We start from the raw sequence: 26816 nt of genomic DNA on the forward strand, positions 1-26816 counted from the left end.
AATATCACAATCATACAAGAAAACTAGTTGTTATTTTGGCCAATCTGCACAGGGCCTGCATTATACACAAGGCCCTACTGAATAACCTGTAAGACCCCAATTTTGACCCTAAGATCCCTCATGTTATCACATCATGTGCATTGGTTTTGGGATCACACCTTGGCATCCTCCTTACCCCTTATTCATTGGATTTGCATTGGAAGAGTTCACCAAGCACATTTGATTGTATCATACTTTATTTTTCATTATTTACTAACCAAAATGCCAAAAATATGTCTATATATAGCTTTGTTTCTTTTGTAGGTAGTGTGTGCATCCACCAATGCCTCATCAAGCTCACAATTAGGGTTTGAGACCCTCAGTGCAAGGAGATTAATCAAGAGATGATTCACATTGTTTCTATAAATCATTTATGGATCCCCACGATCTTCATTTATCATTTGGTCAAGAAATCATCAAGAATTTGATGCTTGTTTGCCTTGGAAGTCTGAATTCATCTGGGTATCTTGTGTGACTTCCTCAACAAGTTTCTTCAACAATTGATCAAATATATCAATGTATACTTCATTATACATCATCTTATGCATATATGATCCTCCATGAGCTTTAAACATCAAGATAACTTCAAATTTGCAAGTTGGTTCAAAGAGGTTGACCAGAGAAAGTCAACTAGTCAAAACTGGGGTTCCCTAGACCCTATCTCCTACAATTTTTGTCATATTAAAATTATTACAAGCTCAAATTTACTCCCTATTACATTCCAAACAACTTTCATGTTGAGGTCAAGAGCTAGTTTTGCTTGGAAAGTCATTTTTTATGGTGAAAGATTATAGGTCATTTTGTTTGTGCCCTAGTTAGGATGTCAACTTCCAAGGACCATAACTTGCTCAAATTTTATGATATTAAGTCCATACAAGTTTAATGATCAATTTAAATGTGTACTATCCAACTTTTATTCTTTAAGAAACTTCAAATTCAAATTGCAAGGGCATGTGCCAAGAGGAAACATTATAGGTCATTTTGGGTCATTACCATTGTACAAGCAATTTTCCTCAACTTCTAAAATGCATAACTCCTACATGCCAAATACAAATGAGGTCAAATGTGTGACCAAGTTGAATATGATTGAAATATCTACAACTTTGATGAAGAAACTGTTTCCATTTGAAGCTCATAGCAAAAGTTATTCAAGGTGGAAGAAGTGCATTTGACTTGGCACTTAGAAGATTTTCAATTATGTTTGATTTCCCAAACTTCCACCTTAAAATTCATCATGATTCAAACTTCAAATGTAAAAGTGTTCAACATAAAAGTTGTTCCCCTTGATCGCACCTTTCCAAAAAGTCCAAGATCACTTCATTTGGACAAGGTTTAAATGGCTTGCACATGGATACTCTTCATGGTTCCATTTGGATGAATCTCATGATCACTTCTCAATTTCAAATGCATGGCTTCATGTTACACTTTCAGCATCACTCATGACCATTTTTTGACCTTTTGACATAATTTTATGGGGCTATCACACGCCCATGCAAGCATACACACTTGAATTGCTATTTTTGACATTTGAATGGAAGTGTGTGAAAATCAATCACCAAGCCTATAAATACATTGCCTCATGCTCAGAATTGGGGGCACCTTGCCCAAGCTTTGCTCCTACAACCTTCCCACCACCATTAGAGTATAATCTTGAAGGTTTTCAATTGAAAATCGAGTTTCAATTTCGCTTCTGTTTTGAAGTTGAAACTCCAAGAATCCAAGTCATTTGAGCTCTCAATTCACCTCCTGCAATCAAGTGGAAGTAAGCCCAAGCTAATTGAGATCCAGATCGAGCTTCATCACTGCAAACAGAAGGTGAAATTTGTCAAACTTTCTCTCTTCGATTCTCTCTCAATTCTTCACCATTCTCTTTGTTTTTTGGTTGGCTGAAGTCCTACCAATATAGGCAACAAGATTGAGTTGCTTTGAGGTCAAATCAAAACAACTCATATCATGAACCTCAAATTTCAAATCCATGTATCTTTCAATATACTTGGAATTGGAAGAAATGGAGGTCAGATTCGTGCTCCTGAGCATTTTTACTTTAAAATCATGTCCTTACTTTTTGTTTTGGTGGTGGTTTATGGTGGATCAGTCCGGTGAGGTCCACCGGAGAAGATGATCGGAGCTAGGGCTCCGGTGGTGTGCTGGCATTGCCCAGACCATCTGATCATGAATCTTGTTGGTGTAAGCCCTAGAGGCCAATACTTTTGGTACTTGTGTCGAATTATTTATTAATAATAAGAGGCTTTTTCTTTATTATATTTGTTTAATAAAGTCCCTAGAATAGCTAGTCTGTTTAATGTATCAAGTGTGACTTAATCTTGAGATCCCATTAAACATAAGGACATTATTCTTAAAGTATCTGTAGTCGAGCTTTATTGTAAAGTGGGATAACATTAAAGCATTAAGACTATTATGTATATAGACTGATGATCACATCTCATGGATCATGGATAAGGAGTTATCAAGTCTTAAACATAGGTATAAATATTAAGAGTAATATTTATACTGGATTGACCCGCTATGAGAATACTGTATAGAATGTTATGCAAAGTGTCATAAGTTATTCTCATGGTGATAATGGTGTATACCACCCTTCGACCTGAAACCACTATGGACCCTAGATGTAGAGTCGAATGCCTTATTGCTGATCAAACATTGTCCGTAACTGGATGAACATAAAGACAGTTGATGGGTACTCCACGAAGCATGCTAAGGGACATGAGTGACCTAGATGGAATTTCCCCATCCTGCATAACAGGATAGATGTCTACGGGCCCAATATTGAACTGGACAAGGATGACACGGTCTATGCCTTGTGTTCAATATAGACATAAGGGCAAAAGGGTAATTATACACATAACTATTATCACAAAAGGATTTGTCATATCACATGACATTTTTGTGTCTTGGGTAGCAGTGATGTGTTGCTAGATACTGCTCACTGTTTATTATGTTAAATACGTGATTTAATATAATTGCTAATGTCGCAAAAACCTACAAGGTCACATACAAAAGGACGGATTGATCTTGCATTGAGTTTGTCAGCATGCATGTGTGAACTGGCCCCATGGATCCAATCTCCCAAGAATCGCTCCTCTTCCGATACGAAGCTGACAACCTAAAAAGGCAGTGCTCATTCGAACAATAAAGTTTGTACCTCAATACATTAGTTCTATCAACTCTGAAATCAGCTGATAGTTGCATGTGAAATTTTTTGATGGCTTTTACACAATCCTCTTTTGTGCAAAATGTGTCTCCTTGTTTCAAAGATCCTTGCATTTGCACATAAGGATTGTACCCTATATCTGATGAAGGTTCATCGGAACCCAAATTCAACATTGTCATGTGTTGAGGTGGACAATATAGATGACTAGCTGGTAATGGCTCCTCTTCCTCATCAGCATTCACCATTGAATCAACCAAGATCTCGGCTTCTTCCTCTTCGTCATCTGCAACATTCACCTCAGCTTGTTTCGTCATCAGTTTCACAAAACACTTGTGACTGATCAATGAACTGAGACTCTTGTTGTTGTTGTGGTAATATATACAACTCTATATCGTTGTACCCTAATTGTTCGTAACTAAGAAACATATGTTGAACATCTTCGTCATCTCGAATCTTCTTTTGATAAAACTTCACCTGGTTCTCTACAAACCAAACCAGATTTTTATAGATGATTTGGCCAACGGGACTACACTGCAATTTCTTTTCTATTCTTTGTTTCAGATGTGAAAAATTTGATCGTCGATTTATTGTAAACCGAGTTACCTCTGTGTTGCGAAAACAAAAACCAAATAGTTGATGCTCAAATATTTCACCTTCGATATGGGCATTGATCATGTAATGTTGTGAGGAAGACATTTTTTTAATTCTAACTTTCTTTTCTATATTGGAATTAAATGCATTGATATGTTATTTAGATGAACTTAAATAGCGTAAATGTTGAATGCGTTGATCATTATATTCATCTGCACAGACTTGACCATGTGTAACACCCCGATAAAATAAGATAATTATTTAATTTAAGTTAATAATATATTTATTAATTTAATTAAATAATTGGAATATTATTATTGGAATTATTATTATTGGAATAATAAGTTGGAATATATATAAAGAGTTCCAGTTGGTAAAGAAAGTTTTTTCACGTGAAAAGGGAAAAGCGACAGAAAGTGGAGAAAGGGCAAAGAGGAAGAGCAGGAGAAGAAGGTTGAAGAAGGAAGAGCTTGAAGCTAAAGGATTTGCCGGATTAACTCAGGTAAGGGGGGTTTATCGTCGTTTAATGGGTATTATGAGTTAACATGTAATGGGTAGTAATAAGCCGTTGAATTGACCCTAATTGGGATGATGAGTGCTGAGAAATTGTGATGAATAAGTTATGTTAAAGCTGTAATTGAATCTATATTTGGGTGAGTTGTGATTTTCCGAACGTGTAGCTTTTTACGGAATTGGAATCGGAGGTCCGGAAGTCCTCCAACGGCGGAAAATGCGGAGAATTCTGCATTCTGCTTCGTGTTAGCGCAGGAACAGCTTTCTGTCTTGCGTTAACCGGTTAACCCAGGGTGTTAACCGGTTAACACTGTTATGAATTGAGAAATATTGCTGTCTGTCTTGCGTTAACCGGTTAACCCAGGGTGTTAACCGGTTAACACTGTTAAAATGTGTCAGGAAGCATGTTCTGTGTTGCGTTAACCGGTTAACCCAGGGCGTTAACCGGTTAACACTGTTGGAAAAGTGGAAATTTGATATTTAAATATTGTGAACATATTTGATGATTGGCCTATATTGGTGTATGATATAGTAGGGATCATTTCCCGTTGTTTTGAGCAGTATAGGTATTAGTAGAGTGTGCTAATACTGTGATTTATTATTTGACATGATATGATTATGTGATAAAAATGCTGATGATGTGTGGTGGTATGCATAATGCTGTGAATATATCTATTATGTATGCAATTGTGGATGGACTGTTTATGGCTTAGAGTGTGAGCATATGTCCATTGTAGATTGTTGTTGATGTTGCATGCTAGGTGATTTAGCGTGCATAGTATGGCCTTTATGGTGGTAGCTAATTCCCATGGCGAGGAATTAGTGATGAGTTATTGTGGATTGTTGTTGATGTTTGCATGCTAGGTGATTTAGCGTGCATAGCATAGCCCTTGGGGTGGTAGCTAATTCCCATGGTGAGGAATTAGTGATGTGAGTCACTAGGTCTCAAATGAGTGGGACTAGTGAGCTTGGTAGCCGTATCTGGATTTGATCGGTGAGGTTGAACTATGTGTTCACGAATAGTCGGTACCGCATGCATGGAGTCTCATTGCATAATGTATGTATGGCGTATAATATGAATGGATGTATTCCAATATTATACGTGTGTTTTGTGTTTGTGTTGAATATAATTGTGATTATGAGTTGGTGTTGCCGTTACTGAATGGGTAATCTGATTAGGGTGATGAAATGTGTTAATTTACTTAGCATTACATGATGTTTTATAATGCTTATTATATCGATTGAGGAACTCACCCTTACAACTATGTTTTCAGGTAACGAGCAGTGATTGAGTAGAAGCTAGTGATTGGAGTCTAGCGTAGTTCATTAGTGAGTCATGCTCTGGTAGATGTAACATCGGGACGGGATGTTTTACTTATTTTCATTTGTTTGTTGAACAACTTTACATGTAATGTGTTACATGGTTTGCATGATTGATTAGATCTCTATCCGCTGCGAATTATGCAATACTTTATGTTGATTAGTAAATGAGCATGACAGTTTATTATGGTGAATGGTGTGAAGTGTCAGTGTGACACCCTTAACTGCATATCTACTCTGATTTATATTCTGTTGTTTTAATTAATTATTGGGGTATTTTAGAAGGGTGTTACATTAGTGGTATCAGAGCATAGTCGGTCGAGTCGAGTCGTAATTATTCAGTTTCCCTGTACGTGATAGGTGTTGTGTAACCCTATCAGTACTTATTGTTTTAGCTTGTTGGGTTTTCCGAATAGAGATGGCTGGAAGAGGTAGAGACGATGCTGCGATTGCTGAGGCTCTGGGTATGCTAGCTGGAGTACTTGGAGGAAATCCGAATGTTGTGGGAATGGGAACTGCTCGTCAACTGAGTGAGTTCCAGAAGAACAATCCTCCAATGTTCAAGGGAGCATACGATCCAGATGGTGCTCAGAAGTGGTTGAAGGAGATCGAGAGGATCTTCCGAGTGACTGAGTGTGCCGATAACCAGAAGGTCAGGTTCGGTACGCATATGCTGTCTGAGGAAGCAGATGATTGGTGGGTTGCTGCCCGCACTGAGTTGGAAGCTGCTGGGGGTGCTGAGATCACTTGGGAGGTGTTCAGAGAGAGATTCCTGAGGAAGTACTTTCCGGAGGATGTCAGAGGAAAGAAAGAGATAGAGTTCTTGGAATTGAAGCAGGGCAACCGGTCTGTTACTGAGTATGTTGCTAAGTTCACAGAGTTGTCGAAGTATTACACTCCCTATGATGAGGCTACTGGGGAATTTTCAAAATGTGTGAAGTTTGAGAACGGGTTACGTCCCGAGATCAAGCAGGCTATTGGGTATCAGCGGATTAGAGTGTTTTCCGATTTGGTTGACTGTTGCAGGATTTTTGAACAGGATACCAAGGCTAGAGCAGAGAGCTATCAGCAAAGGGTTGATAGGAAAGGCAAGAATCAGAATGATCGTGGGAAACCGTATGCAGTTGGCAAAGGTTTCCAAAGACAAAGTGGGATGAAGAGGCCTAGTGGGGGAGACTCCAGTGCACCTGCTAAGTGTTACAGATGTGGTCAGGCTGGACATCGTTTCCATGAGTGTATCAGTGCTGAGAAGAAGTGTTTCAAGTGTGGCAAAGGTGGTCACTTGGCTGCAGAGTGCCGGTTGAAGACGGTGACTTGTTTCAACTGTGGAGAAGTGGGTCATATCAGTCCACAGTGTCCTAAGCCGAAGAAAGAGAACCAGTCGGGAGGCAAGGTCTTTGCTTTATCGGGTTCTGAGACTTCTGCAGATGATCGTTTGATCCGAGGTACGTGTTATATTAATGGCTTTCCTCTTGTAGCTATTATTGACACAGGTGCGACTCATTCCTTTATATCGTTGGATTGTGCTGTGAAACTTAAATTAGAGATATCTGAGATGCATGGAAGTATGGTGATTGATACTCCTGCGAAGGGTTCAGTGACTACTACTTCAGTTTGTTTAAATTGCCCTTTGAGTATTTTTGGTAGAGACTTTGGGATGGACCTCGTGTGTCTTCCACTAGTGCAGATTGATGTTATCCTGGGTATGAACTGGTTGGTGTTTAACCGAGTTTATATCAACTGTTTTGATAAGACTGTGATCTTTCCTGAGATTGAGGAAGGAAAGAGTTTGTTTCTATCAGCAAGGTAGGTGAATGAGGCAGTAGCAGATGGGGCAGAGTTGTTTATGCTGTTAGCGACTTTGGAGGCTAAAGATAAACTGGCGATTTGCGATCTAGCCGTGGTGTGTGATTTTCCTGATGTGTTTCCCGAAGAAGTGAATGAATTACCGCCAGAGCGTGAAGTTGAGTTCTCGATTGAATTGGTACCTGGTACTAGGCCGATATCGATGGCTCCGTACCGTATGTCTGCTGTTGAGTTAACTGAATTGAAGAGTCAGCTGGAAGATCTGTTGGATAAGAAATTTATTCGTCCGAGTGTGTCGCCGTGGGGTGCACCAGTGTTATTGGTTAAGAAGAAAGAAGGTACTATGAGGTTGTGTGTGGACTACAGGCAACTGAATAAAGTGACGATCCAGAATCGGTATCCTTTGCCGAGGATTGATGATTTGATGGATCAGTTGGTTGGTGCGAGTGTGTTCAGCAAAATAGATTTGAGATCGGGGTATCATCAGATACGTCTGAAAACTGAGGATATTCAGAAGACTGCTTTCAGAACAAGGTATGGACATTATGAGTATTCTGTAATGCCTTTTGGTGTGACTAATGCGCCTGGGGTATTTATGGAGTATATGAATAGGATTTTCCATCCGTACCTAGACAAGTTTGTTGTGGTGTTTATTGACGATATTTGGTGTATTCGAAATCTGAAGAAGAACATGTTGAACATTTGAGAGTGGTTTTAGGAGTTCTACGAGAAAAGAAGTTATTTGCTAAACTTTCCAAGTGTGAATTTTGGTTAGAAGAGGTTAGTTTTCTTGGTCATGTGGTTTCAAGAGGGGGTGTTGCTGTTGATCCTTCTAAGATAGAAGCGGTATCTAAGTGGGAAGCTCCGAAGTCAGTTTCTGAGATAAGGAGTTTTCTTGGACTTGCAGGTTATTATAGGAAATTCATTGAGGGATTTTCTAAGTTGGCGTTACCGTTGACGATGTTGACTAGAAAGGGGCAAGCGTTTGTTTGGGACTCAAAGTGTGAAGAAGGTTTCCAAGAGTTAAAGAGAAGGTTAACTACTGCTCCTATTCTGATATTACCGAGTCCATCGGAACCATTTGAGGTTTACTGTGATGCGTCATTGTTGGGTTTGGGTGGTGTTTTGATGCAGAATAAGCAGGTTGTAGCTTATGCTTCGAGACAACTGAAGGTTCATGAGAGGAACTATCCGACGCACGATTTAGAGTTGGCAGCTGTGGTATTTGTTCTGAAGTTATGGAGGCATTACTTGTACGGGTCAAGATTTGAGGTTTTCAGTGACCATAAAAGTTTAAAGTATTTGTTTGATCAGAAAGAGCTGAATATGAGACAGAGGAGATGGTTAGAGTTTCTGAAGGATTATGACTTTGGTTTGAATTACCATCCGGGTAAAGCAAACGTAGTGGCTGATGCATTGAGTCGGAAATCATTGCATATGTCTATGTTAATGATTAAGGAATTGGATTTAATTGAGCAGTTTAGAGACTTGAGTTTGGTGTGTGAGAGTACTCACAATAGTGTTAAATTGGGAATGTTGAAGTTAACGAGTGGTATTCTGGATGAGATTAGAGAGGGTCAGAAATCCGATGTGCTTTTGGTTGATAAGTTGACTCTAGTGAATCAAGGTCAAGGTGGTGAATTCAGAGTTGATGAGAATGGTGTTTTGAAATTTGGTAATCGGGTGTGTATTCCGGATGTTATCGAACTTAAGAAGAGTATTCTTGAGGAAGGACATCGTAGTGGCCTGAGTATTCATCCTGGGGCTACGAAGATGTATCATGATTTGAAAAGGTTATTTTGGTGGCCGGGAATGAAAAAAGAAATTGCGAGTTTTGTTTATTCTTGTTTGACTTGTCAGAAGTCAAAGATTGAGCATCAGAAGCCGTCTGGGCTAATGCAACCGTTGGCTATTCCAGAGTGGAAGTGGGATAGTATCAGTATGGATTTTGTTTCTGGTTTACCGAAGACAATTAAGAATTTTGAAGCTATTTGGGTGATTGTTGACAGATTGACAAAATCGGCTCATTTCATTCCGATCAGAATGGATTATCCGTTAGAGAGATTAGCTGAGTTGTATATTGAGAAAATTCGTAAGTTTGCATGGTATTCCGTCGAGTATTGTTTCGGACAGAGATCCTAGATTTACATCGAAGTTCTGGGAAGGTTTGCAGAGGGCTTTGGGAACGAAGCTGAGATTGAGTTCTGCATATCATCCGCAGACTGATGGTCAGACTGAGAGGACGATTCAGTCGCTGGAGGATCTTTTGAGGGCTTGTGTTTTGGAAAAGGGAGGTGCTTGGGATAGTTATTTACCTTTGATTAAGTTTACCTACAACAATAGTTTTCATTCGAGCATTGGTATGGCACCGTTTGAAGCTTTGTATGGTAGGAGATGTCGGACACCTTTATGTTGGTATGAGTCCGGTGAGAGTGATGTGGTTGGACCGGAGATTGTTCAACAAACTACGGAAAAGATTAAGATGATTCAGGAGAAGATGAGGATTGCTCAGAGTCGTCAGAAGAGTTATCACGACAAGAGGAGGAAGTCACTTGAGTTTCAAGAGGGAGATCATGTGTTTCTTCGTGTTACTCCGATAACTGGGGTTGGTCGAGCTTTGAAGTCGAAGAAGCTGACACCTCGATTTATTGGTCCTTATCAGATTTTGGAGAGGATAGGGGAGGTAGCCTATCGTATCGCTTTACCGCCGTCACTTGCGAATTTGCATGAGGTTTTTCATGTGTCTCAGTTGAGGAGGTACATTCCTGATCCGTCGCATGTGGTCCAAGTAGATGATGTCCAGGTGAGAGATAACCTGACTGTTGAAACATCACCTATGAGGATAGAGAATCGAGAGTTGAAGCAGTTGCGGGGTAAAGAGATTGCTTTGGTAAACGTAGCTTGGGGAGGACCAGCAGGTGGCAATGTGACTTGGGAACTTGAGAGTCAGATGAAGGAGTCTTATCTTGAGTTATTCGCTTGAGGTATGTTTTCGAGGACAAAAACTCTTTTAGTGGGGGAGAGTTGTAACACCCCGATAAAATAAGATAATTATTTAATTTAAGTTAATAATATATTTATTAATTTAATTAAATAATTGGAATATTATTATTGGAATTATTATTATTGGAATAATAAGTTGGAATATATATAAAGAGTTCCAGTTGGTAAAGAAAGTTTTTTCACGTGAAAAGGGAAAAGCGACAGAAAGTGGAGAAAGGGCAAAGAGGAAGAGCAGGAGAAGAAGGTTAAAGAAGGAAGAGCTTGAAGCTAAAGGATTTGCCGGATTAACTCAGGTAAGGGGGGTTTATCGTCGTTTAATGGGTATTATGAGTTAACATGTAATGGGTAGTAATAAGCCGTTGAATTGACCCTAATTGGGATGATGAGTGCTGAGAAATTGTGATGAATAAGTTATGTTAAAGCTGTAATTGAATCTATATTTGGGTGAGTTGTGATTTTCCGAACGTGTAGCTTTTTACGGAATTGGAATCGGAGGTCCGGAAGTCCTCCAACGGCGGAAAATGCGGAGAATTCTGCATTCTGCTTCGTGTTAGCGCAGGAACAGCTTTCTGTCTTGCGTTAACCGGTTAACCCAGGGTGTTAACCGGTTAACACTGTTATGAATTGAGAAATATTGCTGTCTGTCTTGCGTTAACCGGTTAACCCAGGGTGTTAACCGGTTAACACTGTTAAAATGTGTCAGGAAGCGTGTTCTGTGTTGCGTTAACCGGTTAACCCAGGGCGTTAACCGGTTAACACTGTTGGAAAAGTGGAAATTTGATATTTAAATATTGTGAACATATTTGATGATTGGCCTATTAGTGTATGATATAGTAGGGATCATTTCCCGTTGTTTTGAGCAGTATAGGTATTAGTAGAGTGTGCTAATACTGTGATTTATTATTTGACATGATATGATTATGTGATAAAAATGCTGATGATGTGTGGTGGTATGCATAATGCTGTGAATATATCTATTATGTATGCAATTGTGGATGGACTGTTTATGGCTTAGAGTGTGAGCATATGTCCATTGTAGATTGTTGTTGATGTTGCATGCTAGGTGATTTAGCGTGCATAGTATGGTCCTTTATGGTGGTAGCTAATTCCCATGGCGAGGAATTAGTGATGAGTTATTGTGGATTGTTGTTGATGTTTGCATGCTAGGTGATTTAGCGTGCATAGCATAGCCCTTGGGTTGGTAGCTAATTCCCATGGTGAGGAATTAGTGATGTGAGTCACTAGGTCTCAAATGAGTGGGACTAGTGAGCTTGGTAGCCGTATCTGGATTTGATCGGTGAGGTTGAACTATGTGTTCACGAATAGTCGGTACCGCATGCATGGAGTCTCATTGCATAATGTATGTATGGCGTATAATATGAATGGATGTATTCCAATATTATACGTGTGTTGTGTGTGTGTTGATATAATTGTGATTATGAGTTGGTGTTGCCGTTACTGAATGGGTAATCTGATTAGGGTGATGAAATGTGTTAATTTACTTAGCATTACATGATGTTTTATAATGCTTATTATATCGATTGAGGAACTCACCCTTACAACTATGTTTTCAGGTAACGAGCAGTGATTGAGTAGAAGCTAGTGATTGGAGTCTAGCGTAGTTCATTAGTGAGTCATGCTCTGGTAGATGTAACATCGAGACGGGATGTTTTACTTATTCATTGTTGTTTGAACAACTTTACATGTAATGTGTTACATGGTTTGCATGATTGATTAGATCTCTATCCGCTGCGAATTATGCAATACTTTATGTTGATTAGTAAATGAGCATGACAGTTTATTATGGTGAATGGTGTGAAGTGTCAGTGTGACACCCTTAACTGCATATCTACTCTGATTTATATTCTGTTGTTTTAATTAATTATTGGGGTATTTTAGAAGGGTGTTACATTAGTGGTATCAGAGCATAGTCGGTCGAGTCGAGTCGTAATTATTCAGTTTCCCTGTACGTGATAGGTGTTGTGTAACCCTATCAGTACTTATTGTTTTAGCTTGTTGGGTTTTCCGAATAGAGATGGCTGGAAGAGGTAGAGACGATGCTGCGATTGCTGAGGCTCTGGGTATGCTAGCTGGAGTACTTGGAGGAAATCCGAATGTTGTGGGAATGGGAACTGCTCGTCAACTGAGTGAGTTCCAGAAGAACAATCCTCCAATGTTCAAGGGAGCATACGATCCAGATGGTGCTCAGAAGTGGTTGAAGGAGATCGAGAGGATCTTCCGAGTGACTGAGTGTGCCGATAACCAGAAGGTCAGGTTCGGTACGCATATGCTGTCTGAGGAAGCAGATGATTGGTGGGTTGCTGCCCGCACTGAGTTGGAAGCTGCTGGGGGTGCTGAGATCACTTGGGCGGTGTTCAGAGAGAGATTCCTGAGGAAGTACTTTCCGGAGGATGTCAGAGGAAAGAAAGAGATAGAGTTCTTGGAATTGAAGCAGGGCAACCGGTCTGTTACTGAGTATGCTGCTAAGTTCACAGAGTTGTCGAAGTATTACACTCCCTATGATGAGGCTACTGGGGAATTTTCAAAATGTGTGAAGTTTGAGAACGGGTTACGTCCCGAGATCAAGCAGACTATTGGGTATCAGCGGATTAGAGTGTTTTCCGATTTGGTTGACTGTTGCAGGATTTTTGAACAGGATACCAAGGCTAGAGCAGAGAGCTATCAGCAAAGGGTTGATAGGAAAGGCAAGAATCAGAATGATCGTGGGAAACCGTATGCAGTTGGCAAAGGTTTCCAGAGACAGAGTGGGATGAAGAGGCCTAGTGGGGGAGACTCCAGTGCACCTGCTAAGTGTTACAGATGTGGTCAGGCTGGACATCGTTTCCATGAGTGTATCAGTGCTGAGAAGAAGTGTTTCAAGTGTGGCAAAGGTGGTCACTTGGCTGCAGAGTGCCGGTTGAAGACGGTGACTTGTTTCAACTGTGGAGAAGTGGGTCATATCAGTCCACAGTGTCCTAAGCCGAAGAAAGAGAACCAGTCGGGAGGCAAGGTCTTTGCTTTATCGGGTTCTGAGACTTCTGCAGATGATCGTTTGATCCGAGGTACGTGTTATATTAATGGCTTTCCTCTTGTAGCTATTATTGACACAGGTGCGACTCATTCCTTTATATCGTTGGATTGTGCTGTGAAACTTAAATTAGAGATATCTGAGATGCATGGAAGTATGGTGATTGATACTCCTGCGAAGGGTTCAGACTACTACTTCAGTTTGTTTAAATTGCCCTTTGAGTATTTTTTGGTAGAGACTTTGGGATGGACCTCGTGTGTCTTCCACTAGTGCAGATTGATGTTATCCTGGGTATGAACTGGTTGGTGTTTAACCGAGTTTATATCAACTGTTTTGATAAGACTGTGATCTTTCCTGAGATTGAGGAAGGAAAGAGTTTGTTTCTATCAGCAAGGCAGGTGAATGAGGCAGTAGCAGATGGGGCAGAGTTGTTTATGCTGTTAGCGACTTTGGAGGCTAAAGATAAACTGGCGATTTGTGATCTAGCCGTGGTGTGTGATTTTCCTGATGTGTTTCCCGAAGAAGTGAATGAATTACCGCCAGAGCGTGAAGTTGAGTTCTCGATTGAATTGGTACCTGGTACTAGGCCGATATCGATGGCTCCGTACCGTATGTCTGCTGTTGAGTTAACTGAATTGAAGAGTCAGCTGGAAGATCTGTTGGATAAGAAATTTATTCGTCCGAGTGTGTCGCCGTGGGGTGCACCAGTGTTATTGGTTAAGAAGAAAAAAGGTACTATGAGGTTGTGTGTGGATTACAGGCAACTGAATAAAGTGACGATCCAGAATCGGTATCCTTTGCCGAGGATTGATGATTTGATGGATCAGTTGGTTGGTGCGAGTGTGTTCAGCAAAATAGATTTGAGATCGGGGTATCATCAGATACGTCTGAAAACTGAGGATATTCAGAAGACTGCTTTCAGAACAAGGTATGGACATTATGAGTATTCTGTAATGCCTTTTGGTGTGACTAATGCGCCTGGGGTATTTATGGAGTATATGAATAGGATTTTCCATTCGTACCTAGACAAGTTTGTTGTGGTGTTTATTGACGATATTTTGGTGTATTCGAAAATCTGAAGAAGAACATGTTGAACATTTGAGAGTGGTTTTAGGAGTTCTACGAGAAAAGAAGTTATTTGCTAAACTTTCCAAGTGTGAATTTTGGTTAGAAGAGGTTAGTTTTCTTGGTCATGTGGTTTCAAGAGGGGGTGTTGCTGTTGATCCTTCTAAGATAGAAGCGGTATCTAAGTGGGAAGCTCCGAAGTCAGTTTCTGAGATAAGGAGTTTTCTTGGACTTGCAGGTTATTATAGGAAATTCATTGAGGGATTTTCTAAGTTGGCGTTACCATTGACGATGTTGACTAGAAAGGGGCAAGCGTTTGTTTGGGACTCAAAGTGTGAAGAAGGTTTCCAAGAGTTAAAGAGAAGGTTAACTACTGCTCCTATTCTGATATTACCGAGTCCATCGGAACCATTTGAGGTTTACTGTGATGCGTCATTGTTGGGTTTGGGTGGTGTTTTGATGCAGAATAAGCAGGTTGTAGCTTATGCTTCGAGACAACTGAAGGTTCATGAGAGGAACTATCCGACGCACGATTTAGAGTTGGCAGCTGTGGTATTTGTTCTGAAGTTATGGAGGCATTACTTGTACGGGTCAAGATTTGAGGTTTTCAGTGACCATAAAAGTTTAAAGTATTTGTTTGATCAGAAAGAGCTGAATATGAGACAGAGGAGATGGTTAGAGTTTCTGAAGGATTATGACTTTGGTTTGAATTACCATCCGGGTAAAGCAAACGTAGTGGCTGATGCATTGAGTCGGAAATCATTGCATATGTCTATGTTAATGATTAAGGAATTGGATTTAATTGAGCAGTTTAGAGACTTGAGTTTGGTGTGTGAGAGTACTCACAATAGTGTTAAATTGGGAATGTTGAAGTTAACGAGTGGTATTCTGGATGAGATTAGAGAGGGTCAGAAATCCGATGTGCTTTTGGTTGATAAGTTGACTCTAGTGAATCAAGGTCAAGGTGGTGAATTCAGAGTTGATGAGAATGGTGTTTTGAAATTTGGTAATCGGGTGTGTATTCCGGATGTTATCGAACTTAAGAAGAGTATTCTTGAGGAAGGACATCGTAGTGGCCTGAGTATTCATCCTGGGGCTACGAAGATGTATCATGATTTGAAAAGGTATTTTGGTGGCCGGGAATGAAAAAAGAAATTGCGAGTTTTGTTTATTCTTGTTTGACTTGTCAGAAGTCAAAGATTGAGCATCAGAAGCCGTCTGGGCTAATGCAACCGTTGGCTATTCCAGAGTGGAAGTGGGATAGTATCAGTATGGATTTTGTTTCTGGTTTACCGAAGACAATTAAGAATTTTGAAGCTATTTGGGTGATTGTTGACAGATTGACAAAATCGGCTCATTTCATTCCGATCAGAATGGATTATCCGTTAGAGAGATTAGCTGAGTTGTATATTGAGAAAATCGTAAGTTTGCATGGTATTCCGTCGAGTATTGTTTCGGACAGAGATCCTAGATTTACATCGAAGTTCTGGGAAGGTTTGCAGAGGGCTTTGGGAACGAAGCTGAGATTGAGTTCTGCATATCATCCGCAGACTGATGGTCAGACTGAGAGGACGATTCAGTCGCTGGAGGATCTTTTGAGGGCTTGTGTTTTGGAAAAGGGAGGTGCTTGGGATAGTTATTTACCTTTGATTAAGTTTACCTACAACAATAGTTTTCATTCGAGCATTGGTATGGCACCGTTTGAAGCTTTGTATGGTAGGAGATGTCGGACACCTTTATGTTGGTATGAGTCCGGTGAGAGTGATGTGGTTGGACCGGAGATTGTTCAACAAACTACGGAAAAGATTAAGATGATTCAGGAGAAGATGAGGATTGCTCAGAGTCGTCAGAAGAGTTATCACGACAAGAGGAGGAAGTCACTTGAGTTTCAAGAGGGAGATCATGTGTTTCTTCGTGTTACTCCGATAACTGGGGTTGGTCGAGCTTTGAAGTCGAAGAAGCTGACACCTCGATTTATAGGTCCTTATCAGATTTTGGAGAGGATAGGGGAGGTAGCCTATCGTATCGCTTTACCGCCGTCACTTGCGAATTTGCATGAGGTTTTTCATGTGTCTCAGTTGAGGAGGTACATTCCTGATCCGTCGCATGTGGTCCAAGTAGATGATGTCCAGGTGAGAGATAACCTGACTGTTGAAACATCACCTATGAGGATAGAGAATCGAGAGTTGAAGCAGTTGCGGGGTAAAGAGATTGCTTTGGTAAAGGTAGCTTGGGGAGGACCAGCAGGTGGCAATGTGACTTGGGAACTTGAGAGTCAGATGAAGGAGTCTTATCTTGAGTTATTCGCTTGAGGTATGTTTTCGAGGACGAAAACTCTTTTAGTGGGGGAGAGTTGTAACACCCCGATAAAATAAGATAATTATTTAATTTAAGTTAATAATATATTTATTAATTTAATTAAATAATTGGAATATTATTATTGGAATTATTATTATTGGAATAATAAGTTGGAATATATATAAAGAGTTCCAGTTGGTAAAGAAAGTTTTTTCACGTGAAAAGGGAAAAGCGACAGAAAGTGGAGAAAGGGCAAAGAGGAAGAGCAGGAGAAGAAGGTTAAAGAAGGAAGAGCTTGAAGCTAAAGATTTGCCGGATTAACTCAGGTAAGGGGGGTTTATCGTCGTTTAATGGGTATTATGAGTTAACATGTAATGGGTAGTAATAAGCCGTTGAATTGACCCTAATTGGGATGATGAGTGCTGAGAAATTGTGATGAATAAGTTATGTTAAAGCTGTAATTGAATCTATATTTGGGTGAGTTGTGATTTTCCGAACGTGTAGCTTTTTACGGAATTGGAATCGGAGGTCCGGAAGTCCTCCAACGGCGGAAAATGCGGAGAATTCTGCATTCTGCTTCGTGTTAGCGCAGGAACAGCTTTCTGTCTTGCGTTAACCGGTTAACCCAGGGTGTTAACCGGTTAACACTGTTATGAATTGAGAAATATTGATGTCTGTCTTGCGTTAACCGGTTAACCCAGGGTGTTAACCGGTTAACACTGTTAAAATGTGTCAGGAAGCGTGTTCTGTGTTGCGTTAACCGGTTAACCCAGGGCGTTAACCGGTTAACACTGTTGGAAAAGTGGAAATTTGATATTTAAATATTGTGAACATATTTGATGATTGGCCTATATTAGTGTATGATATAGTAGGGATCATTTCCCGTTGTTTTGAGCAGTATAGGTATTAGTAGAGTGTGCTAATACTGTGATTTATTATTTGACATGATATGATTATGTGATAAAAATGCTGATGATGTGTGGTGGTATGCATAATGCTGTGAATATATCTATTATGTATGCAATTGTGGATGGACTGTTTATGGCTTAGAGTGTGAGCATATGTCCATTGTAGATTGTTGTTGATGTTGCATGCTAGGTGATTTAGCGTGCATAGTATGGCCTTTATGGTGGTAGCTAATTCCCATGGCGAGGAATTAGTGATGAGTTATTGTGGATTGTTGTTGATGTTTGCATGCTAGGTGATTTAGCGTGCATAGTATAGCCCTTGGGTTGGTAGCTAATTCCCATGGTGAGGAATTAGTGATGTGAGTCACTAGGTCTCAAATGAGTGGGACTAGTGAGCTTGGTAGCCGTATCTGGATTTGATCGGTGAGGTTGAACTATGTGTTCACGAATAGTCGGTACCGCATGCATGGAGTCTCATTGCATAATGTATGTATGGCGTATAATATGAATGGATGTATTCCAATATTATACGTGTGTTTTGTGTTTGTGTTGAATATAATTGTGATTATGAGTTGGTGTTGCCGTTACAGAATGGGTAATCTGATTAGGGTGATGAAATGTGTTAATTTACTTAGCATTACATGATGTTTTATAATGCTTATTATATCGATTGAGGAACTCACCTTTACAACTATGTTTTCAGGTAACGAGCAGTGATTGAGTAGAAGCTAGTGATTGGAGTCTAGCGTAGTTCATTAGTGAGTCATGCTCTGGTAGATGTAACATCGGGACGGGATGTTTTACTTATTTTCATTTGTTTGTTGAACAACTTTACATGTAATGTGTTACATGGTTTGCATGATTGATTAGATCTCTATCCGCTGCGAATTATGCAATACTTTATGTTGATTAGTAAATGAGCATGACAGTTTATTATGGTGAATGGTGTGAAGTGTCAGTGTGACACCCTTAACTACATATCTACTCTGATTTATATTCTGTTGTTTTAATTAATTATTGGGGTATTTTAGAAGGGTGTTACACCATGCATGCAGTGACAAGAACACACAAGGAATGCATGCAGTGACAAGAACACACAATGCATGCGCCCAAGGAATCTATGCACATAAGGAATCTCACAAGAGAATTTATACCCTAATAGTCCAAACAGACGCCCATTCCCTAGGCGCATAAAGCAACCTAGGCGCCAAGAGCAAGGGCGCCCCTTCATGACAAAGCTCCTAGACACCAAGAACAAGGGCGCCTCTTCCTTGCATGTGAATATCACATGCATGCGTCTAAGGCTATGGCTACACCACTTTTCCATGCATGCAACCAATCACATGTTGTGTAGGTTGCAAACCTAGTAAGAATCCCTCATCTATAAATAGGATTCAAATCACAACATCAAATCATCTCCAACACTAATCATCTATACTCTTTCTTTACCACACTCTTTCTCTGTCACACTCAAGCTCTACAACATCAAATTATGTCTCTGTTGACTATGGGTGATGAACATAGAGGAACACTTGAGAATATCTCGATATTTGTATGTTATCACTCTCTTTTTACACATTCCATATTTAATTTGTATACCTTTGTTATCTATGTTTGTATTATATATTACTTCTTCTTATTGTTTTTCTTACTTATGTGTTATTAGGACCCAAAGCGTTTTCGATGTCGTGTGCATGAATATGCATCCCATGATCCTTTGATAGAACCATATATTAGAGGATATGGATTTGGAAATCTCCTCAACATTGTCTCGTACTCGGTGGATTACAAGTTCATTCTTGCTTTGTTGGAGAGATGGAGACCCGAGACCCACAAATTTCACCTTCCTATCGGTAAGGCCGTGAATGGTAGAGTAAACCAGGACAACTCTATCTGCAATGAATTATTGGATGCCCCTTTGTGTGACGACCAAACTGAGGGAGAGTCATCCGATCAAGCAAGGGGCAAGGTATAAATTTAAAATACCTTAATCAATATTATGCGAGTATAATATTGTCCGAAGAATCAACTGAGTACGATAAAATAATTAAAATTCGGTGTTATATTATGATTTTATTTGGTAATTTTTTATTTCCAGAAAGTACAGGTAATTCAATAAATATTATGTATTTACCGTTGTTACGCAACATTAATAAGGTAAGCACATATAGTCGGGGTTCAGCTGTGTTTTCCCATCTATATAGTGCAATGTGTAAAATTGCAAAAAAGAATACTTGTACGTTTTTTCATGTGCGTATTTGCTACAAGCATGGGGTTGGTCAAGAATGCCGTCACTCGCCCCGATAAACGAGAACCCATTCATGTTCTCGTTTGCAACAAAGTAAGTGTAATACTTTACCATTTAATTAATTATATTTTATATTACAATTAACTGTAAATAATATTTTTATGGTTGTGTATTTTGATAAGGGGGATGAACTACAATAGGTGTCTGAAACACCCTATAGTAGTCTATCGCAATCTATTGGACCACATTGGACCAGACGATGTAATACTCCTACACAATTATATTTTAATTTAAAAATACTTATCAAATTATTTATCATCTAATTGTTTCGTATTGTTTTACAGTTTATCTAAAGGCCATATCTGGGTCTTGATCATGATGTGAACCATGACGATGCTGCAGTTTGGACAACAAAGACTTCAATTATCCGGTTCACTACTGTGGAAATGCACCAGAGTGACCGGGTCAAACTGCAGTTCGGCATGCAACAACAGATTCCAAAACCTCCCACGTGTTTGGGGAATTGGCATAAAAAAAGAGTTGATGCCCAATGGGATTATTCCGACTGGAGAGACTTTGCAAAAGAGATGTGTCATCAATGGAGGAATTGACGACAACATATCTTAAACGAACCAGTTATCCATGGTGCAAGACCAACTCAACAATATATGGCATGGTTTAGGTCAGTAACAACTCAACAATTTGTGTCTGAGTCGCGGTATTTGATGGATCCACGCCTTTGTCATCATACGCCCAACAAGTCCCCGTCCAACACCAATGTCAAATCACCCAAACCCAACAACCAAAGTCACAACATCAACCTACAACTTACACCCAACAACCAAACACCCAACTTAGTAACTCATTCATGCCATCCACCCAACAACCAAACACCCAACGTCGCAATCCATTCATACCACCCATCCAACCACAAAACCAAGAATCAAACCCTACCCACCAACAACCATACGCTTCAACCACAACCGTCTATAGCCCAAATGATTCATATGTGTCACTTCATCGTAGCCCCCCACTAATGACCACTCAAACATCTCATCACCAAAACACACAATCATTGTTTAACTATAGTACGCCCCATGAACCATTGCTTCGTTTCCAAAACGATTCAATGTCCCAATTTGGGCAACTATACCGTCCACGATCCACCCAACCCCATCGATCTAACTACGATGACATGGGCACAGAACTCCATTACGGAAGCGTCGTTGGTCAGAGCCCCTCCGGATATTGGGATCAAATGATGACACATTTGTCAAATATCGTTGGAACTTCCGTCGGACCTTCACACCAGCCATCATTCGATCAGATCAGCACACAAAGACCCCAAACACCTCAGAAAAATCGTGGAAGACCTCAGAGACAAACTAACTCACCTGGATGTGGAATAGGGGGACGTTTCGATCGGGTCGATCATTAAATTTTTGTCAATCCCATTGAACATTTATTATATCATGAATAAAAAAAATTACATTATTTTTTATTATTTCATAAATAAAAAAAATAACAATTTTAAAAATAAAAAAAATACAAGGGCGTATGCGCCAGATGAATTGGCGCATACACCACACGCATTAAGTAGGCGTCTAGGGCATTGGCGCCTCCTCATGAGGCAAAATGGAGGCTCCAAGGACATTGACGCCTCCTCATGAGGCTTCCAATGCAGACGCCGGTTCATCTGGCACATCTTCTATTAAATGTGGTAGTTTTGAAAAAAAAATTTAAAAAAATTATTATTTTGAAAATATGGGTTATTTTAAAAAAAAAATCTCATCTTGTCATGTGGTGCGGTGATTGAAAAACAACACTAACTTTCATATGTACATAATCTTCATTTAAAAAAAAAATGGAAAGAAAATAGGGGCCGGTGTGAAGAAAGAATTGAGGTGGTTGGTTAATTTGAATTTTACAATAATTCACCATTGCTATGACATAATCAAAATTTGTTGCATCAACATTGTTCATTGTTAGTTTCATTTCTGAGTATTGTGCTTATTTTTGAGAATTCTTTCCGTATATCGGAAGACAGGTTCCTAACAATGACTCTCAATAGAAGAACCATTATTTAACAAGGCTTTAATGCATTCAAATTATAGAAACTACTACTGAAATGAATTTTCAAGAGAAGCAAGTGATGAATCTTCCTTGAGTTCAATAGCACCAACTAAAGAGGTTCTTGAGCCATTCAAAAACTGCTTATACCATTTTGCAGAGAGCTTTGGGTATCTTCTCAACTCTGGATCATTCCTATCAACAGAGTATAGTCCAAAGCCCGATTTATATCCATCCAACAACTCGAATGCATCCATGAAAGACCACACAAAATACCCCTTTACATTTGATCCATTTCTGAAGGGAAAAAAAGACACAAATGATCAGACAATATACAATTTCTGTTGTGTCTATTTTCTTCACTCATTATTTTGGACATGGTTTTCATTTACCGCATATTTTTCAAAAGATAATAAATTGGAGTAGCAATCACATACCTCAACGAATCAAGCGTGCTACCAATGTATGCTTGCATGTATTCCACCCTTGATACATCGTCGAGTGATGCATTGCTTGCTGTCCGTTGGCCTAAAAAGATGAGCATTATGAATGGAAAACACTTGAAAATCATCCTATGCAACAACATAGTGATAAAGTTATTTGACTGTCTGTCAAAAAAACCTTTGCGCTGAAATTCATTATTCAATATCAATCCAGATCCAAAGACGATTTCCTAAAAGAGACTCATTGCAATTGAATGAGGGGTAAACATACCATTTTCATGAATGAACATAGGTGGATTGCCATAAAGGGTCTTGAATGTTTCCAGCACTTCTTGTAAAGCCCACGGTGCCATAGGGTACTGAGTCAAGTCAAGCAAGATAGTTGTATGGCAAATTAATCTACTTATTGAACCAATTATTAATTAAGATGATAATCATAATTAGTTTTCAGCCGTTACCTCTGTGTCTCCAAGTATATCCTCTATCGCTGCAAAACCATGAAAAACAAGGGAATGATTCAGACGCCAAATGACGTTAGAGTTCAACAAGTTGAAAACATCAGAGTCATAACAAAAAAGATGGAGTGAATACAATTAGTACAGCAAGCTTATATGGCTTTAATCTTTAACATCCACTGCCCTTAAACATAAGTACAACACATACCGAGTAATCTTGCACCCGAGTCTGCATTGAAATCTCTTACTGTTGTCTTGAGGGCATCAGAATTGTCTGATACATTAAATTTGCTGTAGTGAATTATGCCAATAAAGTCGAAGGAACCCTTAACTTGTTCAGATTCACGAACTGTGAATGCCGGTATTCTTGCGCCTGCATTTTCCTTCATCAATTTGGGATAGTCTCCGTGCAACAAGGGTTCCATAAACCTGTGATAAAATAGGCTTATAAGACTTAAATGTTTACAGTAAGAAGAGAAAATATTACAACCAATCTTAGTGTCAGTAACTCACCAACCAATATAAAAAGTACGGATTCGTTCACATGCTGCCCTGTCTTTCTCTGTATTTGTCTGAGGAACTGTCCCAAATGTGTAGAGAGAGATACCAACAAATCCATGTTGTTGCTCCTGCAAGGAAATTAGTCTTTATGGAATCATGAACATTACTTGCCTACAAAGCTTTTGTAGGTCGGTAAATATTACAAAAGATTAGGTGATATACCCTGTACTTTCTTCTATACAATCTCACAGCAGAAGAATGAGCTAACAACATATGATGTGCGGCCAGGTACGGTTCAAATGTTGAGTTTCCCTTAGAGCTCGCTATAATACAAAATGGAGGAGAACATCGTTGAGGTGGGCTAATTCCCTGATCGTAACTACCCGTGGCAAAGATATTGGGCTCGTTCACAGTTGCCCAATATTTGACTCTATCTCCGAACTCTCTAAAACACACGTCTGCATAGTTCGTGAAGTCTTTTCTGCATCGACATTCAAAACATGATTCTCAGTTCTGTCAAAAAAGTTGCAATATAAGAACATTTCTTCCTAAGTACAATAAGAAATCTTCAGAGTCTTGAAGTAGTGTGTTTGACCAAAGATCATATGCGTAAGTGAGGCAAGAACAATAAAAGCTAAAAGAGAATCACAATATTAACTGTAAACTCAAATTAGGATGGTTGGTGTCATACATGACATAAAAGAGAAGCACAAAACATACATGACATCACGACTAAGCCATCCTTCATAGTCGTCTTCAAGTGCTTGTGGAAGATCAAAGTTGTGTAGTGTGACATGTGGTTGGATACCTGCATAAGGGAAATACTTGCATAATGAAATCTTAATTAAGTCATGTTTTATGTTGCAAGAAATTGAGAAACTCGTATCGAACCATTGCTAATGAGTTCATTGATGAGATTGTTGTAGTACTGCAGTCCCTTCGGATTGACGGGTCCTGTACCATCTGAGGAGAAATAAAAGCATTTGAAAAAGTGTATAAAAAACATCAATATGTACTAAAGCTGAGGTTGAGTAGAAGTACTTGGTATCAATCTGGACCAAGAAATGGAAAATCTATAGGCATCAAGGCCTGTTTCAACCATGAGCTTCGCATCTTCCTGCATTATTGTTTGGATTGTTTTAACCAACTAATGCTTGAAATTAACAAATGAGTCATAAACATAGAAGTTTCGTGTATTGTTTACCTTGTATTTGTGGTATGTGTCGCAGGCTACATCTCCATTTCCACCCCGCGCAAACCCTTAAATTGCAATATCAAACAAATCATATTCTAAAATTGATCAGATGAATGATGAGATGAAAAATGAAGAAAAAGACGGATTGAAGTAATAACCGAACCAGCATATGCAAATGTATCCCAAATGCTAGGAGTTCTTCCATCTTCATTAGCAGCTCCTTCCACTTGATAGGCAGATGTGCCTGAACCAAAAACAAAGTCAACGGGAAAATCACTTCTGCTGTAATCATCACCAACTCTCACGTGAACTCCCACAGCCAAACAGAGGATAGAAAGTAACAAAGACAAGACAAAACATGTTTCTGGCTTCATTATTATCAATAATACTAGTATTTGCGTTCTTAATTTTATAAGAGCCTCGAATGTATATTGCATTAACTAGAGGATATGTCATGTTTCTTTATAAGATAATGTCAAAGTTGTCAACGTGTTACGTAGTAGTATATTACAGCATTTTTTTAAAGGTATACTCAGTTATTGATTTTTGTCTTCACGATTCCGAATGATCGGTGAAGATTAGTCAATGTGTTAAAGACTTTTAGATTAAATTTTGATGATTCAAATTTAATTTCAAAGATCATCAAATAAATAAATAATAGATCTTATATGAAGTGTGTGAACCACATGTGCAAGGTTGAATCAATAAGTAAAAAGTATTCATTCCACTTAAAGATATGTTATTATCAATTTTTAATCTAAAATAGTTTGTTTGATTGCAGATTTAAATTGTAAATTAAGAAATTATTTAAAAATAGAACTAGAATTATGATTATCCATCAAGACTCACCCCTAAGACTATTTGTGTTTGAATTGTGACTGTTCGTGTTTGAATTGTGACTATTCGTGTTATATAGAAAATTAGATAAAGAGTGTGACACCCACTTTCGTGGCATATGCATCTAAATATGTTTCAGGCACAATTATGTATAGCAATCAAGAGTGTATATCTTGTCACACGATGCCGCATTCTTGATTGTTTCTCAACTGAGATCAAATTGCCTTGTTAGTGGCGCCTCGAACTCAATTGTTTAGTAATTCACAATCGGATGTCAAATCATTATCTTTCGATACATGATCAATATTTGTTTTGACTTTGCTTTCGCAACTGACGTAAATATATATTGACACTCGAATTCTAAAATAAATTAACTTATACTTCTCACAACCTCAAAATAAATAGCTTAATAGGGATTTGTTATGAGAAGGATTCTTATAACCCCGTGTCCTTAGGGTATACTCACTCATGGTGAGACGAACAACAACTATGAACATGTTTATGACCATTGCATGAAAAATTATGGAAAATAAGTAAAGCAAATACAAACTAAAGATGAAGATGAATGCAAGATTACATAGAAGTGCATAAACTACAAAAACAATATTTAGAACTTAAGTTAAAACAAAGAGAAATAACACTTGTTTGGAGTAGTGATTGTGAAAGATGGTGGATTTTCCTAAGTCTCACCCTAGGTGTCTCCCCTTTTTGCGTGATGCCTAAGCCTTCGTTTATACTCCAACCATAAGTTGCCCATTATTTGCACTAATTTTGAGCATAGTTATCACTTATCACTAATCATAAGAGAAATGGAAGTTACAAATGCCAAAAGGTCACAAACGTAGCTAGGAAGTCAAGAATTCATAATTGTCTGGGGTATTGACACGGGTCATGTCAGGGAATACGGGCTGGTCGTGACAACCTGTAGATGCTTGTATAGACGGGGGCTTCAAAGGGGCCAACACGACCTGTGTCATGGGACACGACCATGTCGTGTTGGTATCGGGAAATTTTTATCGAAAACACGCATTTTTGTGCGATCTTCAGCATTTTTTGTCTTGATTCGCTCCATTGACCTCTTATTACCTGAAAAATAAAAGGGGAACAAAAACGCATAAAATCGAAGAGGAATGATGAAAACACACATGAAATCGAAAGTAAAATAAGCTAAAAATACAATACATTTACCCTTGCCAATATGTAAGGGTCCACACGAAAAAATTAGGTATGTTCTAAGCATAATTTACTTCCACACTACTGTTCACTAGAAATTGATTTACATTGAAGGTTAGCCTCTCACCGACGTGCCGAAAGCTTGCTCCAA

At 39.1% G+C, this 26816-nt stretch overlaps 1 protein-coding gene across 4 annotated transcripts in view; it reads right to left on the reverse strand.

Annotated features, from left to right (window-relative positions):
• The window catches only part of LOC127092222 (hydroxyisourate hydrolase), a 28771-nt gene extending 3650 nt beyond the window's left edge, over positions 1-25121 (reverse strand). Inside the window, exons 1-12 of one of the 4 annotated variants that reach the window (XM_051031069.1) lie at positions 24819-25121; positions 24665-24720; positions 24502-24577; positions 24352-24423; positions 24181-24268; positions 23683-23941; positions 23473-23588; positions 23168-23388; positions 22963-22991; positions 22776-22863; positions 22499-22589; positions 21880-22358 (exon numbers count right to left, since the gene is read on the reverse strand). In XM_051031069.1, coding sequence (XP_050887026.1) covers positions 22112-22358; positions 22499-22589; positions 22776-22863; positions 22963-22991; positions 23168-23388; positions 23473-23588; positions 23683-23941; positions 24181-24268; positions 24352-24423; positions 24502-24577; positions 24665-24720; positions 24819-25092 — 1617 coding nt within the window. In that variant the 5' untranslated portion in view covers positions 25093-25121 and the 3' untranslated portion in view covers positions 21880-22111. Of the gene's footprint in view, positions 1-21879; positions 22359-22498; positions 22590-22613; positions 22634-22775; positions 22864-22962; positions 22992-23167; positions 23389-23472; positions 23589-23682; positions 23942-24180; positions 24269-24351; positions 24424-24501; positions 24578-24664; positions 24721-24818 lie in introns of those variants that run through there. The other 3 variants (XM_051031071.1, XM_051031070.1, XM_051031068.1) reach the window with 3 other exon arrangements.
• Positions 25122-26816: the final 1695 nt, after the last annotated feature.

The sequence above is a fragment of the Lathyrus oleraceus genome, chromosome 6 (genome assembly GCF_024323335.1).
Source record: "Lathyrus oleraceus cultivar Zhongwan6 chromosome 6, CAAS_Psat_ZW6_1.0, whole genome shotgun sequence".
Taxonomy (NCBI): Eukaryota; Viridiplantae; Streptophyta; class Magnoliopsida; order Fabales; family Fabaceae; genus Lathyrus; species Lathyrus oleraceus.